The sequence below is a fragment of the Schistocerca gregaria genome, chromosome 4 (genome assembly GCF_023897955.1).
Source record: "Schistocerca gregaria isolate iqSchGreg1 chromosome 4, iqSchGreg1.2, whole genome shotgun sequence".
NCBI classification, from domain to species: Eukaryota; Metazoa; Arthropoda; class Insecta; order Orthoptera; family Acrididae; genus Schistocerca; species Schistocerca gregaria.
Window position 1 is genome coordinate 345,581,868 of NC_064923.1, and position 7,407 is coordinate 345,589,274.

The 7,407-nt window shown below is 36.4% G+C and overlaps 1 protein-coding gene across 1 annotated transcript in view; it reads left to right on the forward strand.

Moving 5' to 3' along the window:
- LOC126267425 (uncharacterized) overlaps window positions 1–4,075 on the forward strand; it is a 181,745-nt gene extending 177,670 nt beyond the window's left edge. The window contains exons 6-8 of the mRNA XM_049972678.1: window positions 28–153; window positions 2,874–3,056; window positions 3,513–4,075. Of these exons, the coding sequence (XP_049828635.1) occupies window positions 28–153; window positions 2,874–3,056; window positions 3,513–3,616 (413 nt within the window). The 3' untranslated portion in view covers window positions 3,617–4,075. The remainder of the gene's footprint in view (window positions 1–27; window positions 154–2,873; window positions 3,057–3,512) is intronic.
- The last annotated feature ends 3,332 nt before the right edge of the window (window positions 4,076–7,407 follow it).

The following is a 7,407-nucleotide window of genomic DNA, read 5'->3' on the forward strand; positions in this document are numbered from 1 at the left end:
ACAAATAAAACCAGATTTTTTTTCCAGTGTTAACAGATATTGACATCAATAGCTGTGACATACAATCAGAAAATCCTCCGTCAGTGGCTTCGACCTTCAGGGGCAGACCTACAAGCTATCGTCTCAACAGTGATGTGTTCTTCATGTCTTCAGGTAAATATATTTTATTGCATACAGTTTGTTCTACATTTCAAAGTATGTGAAAAGTGTTAAAATCTGATAATATGGCCAGAAGTGGAAGGGCCTTGATCTTGGCATCAAGTAAAAAATGATAAACTCATCGAATGTAAAACTGTAGAGATTAAGGAGAAAATAAATACAGTGTGTGCCTTCAGAAGCTACAGAAGGCATGATTACTTAATTACCAAAGCAATCTCTGTCTCCGTCCTTTTTCATTTATAATTATTCTCTCACATGCAATGTAGGTGATGGTAGTTCTTAATGGAAAATCTTAAACAATCTTGTATGATACAGGAGCAAGATGAAAAATGTAAAATATGGTAGCTTGTCAAGATTTTTGCTACACTGGTGTCCAAAATTAAAGCAACAAACCACTATTTCCCTATTTGTGTCCAATTTACAATATAATCATACAAACTGTCAACCAGCTGTCTGAACAATCATGTTCTGCACAGCAGATGGCATTTCAGTCAGTGGACAACCATGCTGACAATGACATCAGGGCACCTACAAAATGAGGAGTGTGACATCCACAATTGCTGTGCACACAGTCATAAGTGGTGCAGTATGGCACAGAGAAGATAACTACCAGACTCTCTACAGTGGAGGGCCATAGAAAGAAAGGAAGCAGTACAGTCACAAACTGATTTGGCCTGATGGCTTAATGTGAATTGTTCTGTTGTTTCTCAGATGTGGCAATAGTTAACACAGACTGAAACTGTATCACAAAGACCAGGGCAGGGCTGAAATGTGAATTCAGAAGTGAGGAATGTAACAATATTAGAGAAGGAAAGTTGCTACTCACCATATAGAGGAGATGCTGAGTCCCGAAATGCACAACAAAAAGATTCACACAATCATAGCTTTTAGCCATTAAGGCCTTTGTCAGGAATAGATGCACATACACACACGCGCGCGCGCGCGCGCACACACACACACACACACACACACACACACACACACACACAAATGCAACTTGCTCACAAGTCTGCAGTCTCAGGCAACTGAAACCAGTTGTCTGAGACTTTAGATGTATGTGCAAGTTGTGTTTGTGTGAGTGTGTGTGTGCGTGTGTGTATGTGTGTCTAGTGCAGACAAAGGCCTTAATGGCCAAAATCTATAATTGTGTGAATCTTTTGTTGTGCCTATCACATCTGAGAATCTCTGCTATATGGTGAGTTGCAACTTTCCTTCTCTAATATTGTTACATTCCATCCTGGATTTTCCTTTGTTCGATTTCAGAAGAGAGGACCATTATTTGGCTGTAAGAGCATGACAGTACCACCTTGCACTACATAGCAACTAGCATTTGAGCTCACAGCATCCACTGGATGTGTTGTATGGAGGAAAATAGTGCGCAGAAGGCTTCGGCAGTGCCCTGCTGTGTATCTACCTCTGACATATCTTCACTGAATGGAATGTCTGTGGACACATCAACATGCCACCTGAGATGGTCAAACAGCAGGCCAATCTTGTTTTCACTGATGAATCCTGATTTAGTCTGGAGAGTGATTCTCAATGGATTTGTATTCGAGGGAATGTGGAACATGATTTCGGGACCCAAATGTTGTGGAAAGAGACCGATATCAAGAAGGATCCCTGATAGTGCGGACAGGGATTATGTGTACCACTCATGTCCCTCTTCATAAAATTGGACAGGTGAATTGGCAAGGTTTAATTGCTGTCTGGTATTGTGAAGAGATCATGGGATCTCATTTGTCATTGTTGCAAGGTGCCATGGGCCTAGACTTACTATTAATGTTCGATATCATAGAGCACATGTGGTTGATGTTTTTTATGAAAACAGAAGATACTGCAAGCATGACGTGGTCTATTCACTCTCCCAATTTGAATCCCATAGAGCATGTCTGGGATGCACTAGGGAGGCAGCTTGCATCACCTCAGCATTCACCGACCACTCTCCAAGAAGCAAGCAACTCTGCAGGAAGAAAGGGCATTATTGCTTCATCATAAGTCTGATGACACAATTTACAACATGCCCCATTATTGTCAGGCCTGTACTGCTGCCAGAGGTGGTCACATCCCATACTGAGCACATTAACCAGTTGTCAGAATGTGTGTGCAAATCCATTAAGTTGGAAAAAATGAAGCACATTTTTGTCTATCATTACACATGGTGCACTTGTTTGAATTCTGTATTCTTTACATTGTTTCACCTTTACTATCACCTATTTATACTGTCTTGTGAAAAAATAAATGCAACCTTGCAAAATTTCCGTTTATTGCTTTAATTTTGGACACCAGTGTATATTTATCATTACAAGAAGTCAAAAGATAAGGATTTGCTGCCTTTGAATCAGGTCTAGATCTCTAGTCAGTGTTCTAAGTGACTTCTTTCTTTCCAGTCTTCTCTTCTATGCTCTTGGATTGCCCTATCTTTCTAACTTTCAGATATGAATATCTGATTTAGTTTCTTTATTGATATTGCTGTAAACTACATCACAATGAGTTTTTATCACTTACAAACATTCTTTTGTTTACCTGATATACGTTACTTGTGATGCTTCTCAATGGAAAGAGAGGGTTATATCACTTTTAGCTCATGACTAATTTAATTTGCACAAAATTAACATAGGCTAAAACAATCACTACAGAATTTTCCTCTGTAGTAGTAATTACTTTGAAAATTTTCAATATCTATTAAATTTAATAATATATTATGTATTTTACAGGTTCTGAACAACATGATAGACTCCGTCTCCCTGAAAGAAATCCAACACAGACTGTTTCCAGTGCCCGTTCAGTACTGACATCAATAGCATCATTCAGGCACACTCAGTTACCTCACCGTACAAGGACTGCCACAGAATGTAACTCTGACATTTTGGAATCTCCACAGCTGATGAAATTTAGAGGTAAATATACATCCAATGTAGTTGCAAACTGTGATCGGTACAATTCTGCACAATCAATGTATTAAGTTTGAAGAAACCATAAATGCTTTGTATGTGACTAATACTTGATGATTACAACTATTACCTTATTTCCATTGTAATACAGTTGTCTTCAACCATAAAATTTATCACTGTGGCAGAGTTCCCACAGTAGTTTGATGCATATAAATTTTATTTTACTTTACTATGTTTCTCTCTTAATTTTTAGCATTTTTGAATACAAACAATATATATCTCATCAAACAAACTTCTGGCTTTAATGACTAACATTCGCATTGTTGTTGATTTTCACTACATGGACATTAGGCTGTGGTCGAATGTGACAAAATTCAGCAACAATACTATTTATTTTATTAAATTGAAGATCAATGCCACAAAAGCACAAAAAAAGAGTGCCATATCTTTTCTTGTTTTCAGATCGAGCTCATAGTGATGCACAGAGATTGGAACGTCCTAACTGGAAGTTCTTCCCTGAAACTACAAGGAGAACAAGTTGCGCAGTGCAGGGTACACAGGTGTGACATGTACGTGTGGAAAAGTGCTCTGCCAATAATGTGGACAGCTCATAAAAACCAAATGACTTTCTTGATTTGCCAAATATTGCTTATATGTTCCTCAGCTTGTTCCATACTGAAGAACGTTTCTCCTATTGACAATTTTCAGTGTTTTTTAATTAATAAATGACTTTTTTTAATTAAAGTTATAAATCTCAGCACATTTATCCTCTGTAAAGCTCAAGGTACCACTTCATTTTTATGCATGTAACTATGGTCTTTTCTGCTAATAAGAAGAAAAGTGCTACCAAGTAATGTGGTCAGCTCTTAGAGATAGCAAATAGTTTTTTGATGTGCAAAACATTATTTATGTGTTCTTTGGATACTCAGTTTTGAAAAATTTTTTGTTCTAGTGTAATTTTTAAATGTTTTTGTATAAAGTAAAGAACAACCAAAAATTAAAATAAATGTAAATAAAAAATAAAATGTCTATTAATGAGATTGCAGTAAACTGAAACTCTGAAATTAAAATGACTTTGTAGTAATCCTCTGTCAAATTCCATATCTGAAGAACAGAAAACTCAAGTGTTTGGTCTTCATTGTCCTAAGGATAGTGGTGCCTATCTTGCCTAATACTTAAGAATGGTTTCATCCCAAAATTTTTTCTTTCTAATACTAATGAAAGAATGAAGTGTTGTGAAATCTGGTGTATCTCCCAACATTTGCATATTGTTTCAGTCAGCTGCTATCTTGTGACAAGATTTCTTTGCTAATTTTATTTTGCTGTTCCTTATTATGAAACAAACATTCTTTTTCAAATAAAAGATGTAAAAGGCGGCATATTTCAACCTTTGTGATGTTTAATATACCTCATGGTTCTTAATAAATCAAGGGACCAAATTGAAGAACAGTTTGTTTCACTTTAAATTATTTAAGGATTTTTTTGTGTGAGTTTTGAATAAAAATGTTTGACAAGTGAGACTTATCAATTTAAATTAAAAAATAATGCCCTTCCAATGACAAATATGACAGATTGTACACCATTTCTTCCGCAACATACTGTGAAATTAATAATGGTAGCCTTATAATTTTCAGTAAGAAAGGACATGCATGTTGTACATATTATGGGAATATTCATCTCCAAATTTTTTGACAGAGGAAGACACTGTCAGTAAATGAAAAACAAAGCAACATTTGTAATTACTGCATAATGGTTTAGTTTCAAATCCATTATTTTGAGAACAGAACTCTCATGTCAGTGTTTCTCTTGCTATGAAGCACAGCGTAGTCAATATGGTGTGGCTAATTGCAACACGTAAACACGTTAACCAAGTAGCAGCTATATAACTTCCCCCCGGAGAGACTTTAAATTATAAATAAGCCAAACATGGTGTGGATTAAAGAAAATTTTCATTCAATTACACAAAAATAAGAGTCTGAAATTCATTGATAACCAAGATGTTGTCAGCCCCTGGTAGCTGAGAGGTCAGAGCGACGGAATGTCATACCTACCAGCCCGGGTTCGATTCCCGGCTGGGTCATAGATTTTCTCCACTCAGGAACTGGGTGTTGTGTTGTCCTTATCATCATCCTTTCATCCCTATTGACACCCTAGTTGCTGAAGTGGGGTCAACTCGAAACACTTGCACCAGGCGAACGGTCTACCTGACAGGAGGTCCTAGCCACATGGCATTTCCATTTTTACCAAGATGCTTGTCACTGTTTTATGCTTAATTTTAATTTACATGTGACATATGAGTGGGGAAAAAAGTCATAATATCCGTTTGACAAAACAAAATGGAAATGAATACACTTCTAATATTGAAGTATTGAGCAGTCAGTAGTGTGTAACTGCTTTTTGTGGTTTTCAAAGGGACAGGTTTATTTTGCTTATCTTCGACATTATTGCCCTAAATTATTATAAATAGTCAGTGTGAATAATCTACAGCTAATTGTATTTTACAATGTACAACCTTAATTAGACCATTTGAAAATTATACAACCCATTTCTTCAAAAGGTAGGGGAAAAAAAAAAAAAAAACATAGTGCCACCCTCCGACCACACATTTAGAGCAATAAATATGCTATCCTTATCAGCTAATTGATAGTAAAAGATGACAACCCCATAAATTCAAAGTAAATAGGAACAATTACTTGACTTGGCAAAATATGAGTTGCACGCAGAGGAAGCGAACAGAAGCCACTTTAGAATATGTGCAATTGCCTTATTATTTACATGAATAATATATGTATTGCTGAAGTGCTCAGGGTCTGTGTTACTCTGATCAATTATTTGTGTTAGTCATTGGTACTATTCTGAAAAGTTAAGTTTTTCATTTCACAACAATAATGGAAATTCCTGGATGGAGCAACACGTAAATCAAGGAAAGCCAGCTATTCACCTACAGTGCAGCCAGCAATTCAAGATCACAGACACACATAACAGGAAAAATCATTGACACTAGCTTTCAATCTCTTGCTGTTTTTCTAACAAAAGTACATACATTCACACAAACCCTGAAATGTGCAATCCTGCGGCCATAGTAAGACTTTCATTTCAATATTTGTTTGTGTATTCAGTCACTTCTATCAGCAATGAGACTACAATAAATCATATAGAAAACTGTGCACTGGGTCTTGGAATTCTCCAAACTCCTATTTTTACAATTGACCTTAAAATAATGTTAAGACACTGATTCTGACAAAATTAATATCAGTCATTTTGAATGCACACTCAAGTGCAGTGCACATTCAAGTGCATTTCCATGAACTTGATTAATTACATGTGGTTGACTGATACTAGAAAACTACATAATTAGGAGGAGGTGCAATTGCTGATTGTGACATGGAAAGTACTGATGACAGAAACATATAAAAGTTGAAAGTACTACCTTACCATTTGGAACTGTTGCTTCCTCTGGGAGGACGGACATGTAAGTTGGGGAATGTTAGAAAGGAGGATCAGGCCACTCAGACTCCAGGTTGAGAGTGACCAGCTTGTTTTTGGCATCAGATGGGACAAAAATAAAGGGACAGGAGAGAGCAGGATGTTTCTTTTTTCGAAGTGTCTAAAAGGACTGCCTAAAGAACGTGACACAGCAATTATTGCTGGCAACAATGGAATCATGTGTATAGAAGTACTTACTGGCCCCAGAAAAAATGGAGCATGCTGATAATCTTAGAGAACTCCTGCCGAGCACCATGGTAATTGACACTGTGGTAGCTGAAGTGCTATCTGTCTTATCATAAGACTTTGAAGAACATTGCCTGTTCACAGACTGGAAAAAAGAAACTTCTGGGTCAAAAAATTGTGCTAATATTAACTTTTTACTGTTTTCTAGAGCACATTCTGTGCATCATAAGCACTGTAGCAGAAGTAGTGAACAGATTTTAGAACACTAGTTATACAGAACTCTCAGTTAGTTTATACTCAAATTGGAAAAAATAAGTAATCCTGCAGAAATATACGTTTTCTTTGCTTGGTAGCAGCATCATTCTACTGGCAGAACATTAAAACTTAGGAATCAGCTGCAATGTTTTTCAGTAGACTGATGCTGCTATCAAGTAAACAAAATATTTCTATTTCTGTAGGATTTTTCGCACTATACATAATCCAATTGAAAATACAACTCGCAACATTATGCAGATTGTACCAGACTCCAGATCAGTTGCTTCAAAGATGTACGAGTTTCAACCTCAGATTGCTTCCATTTTATATAGTCATCAACAAAGACATATCATTTAATAATTGCTCCATTATAAGTTCGTAGAATGTAGTAATGAATGGTAACTGTCATTTAAAAGTAGAAGAGAAATGA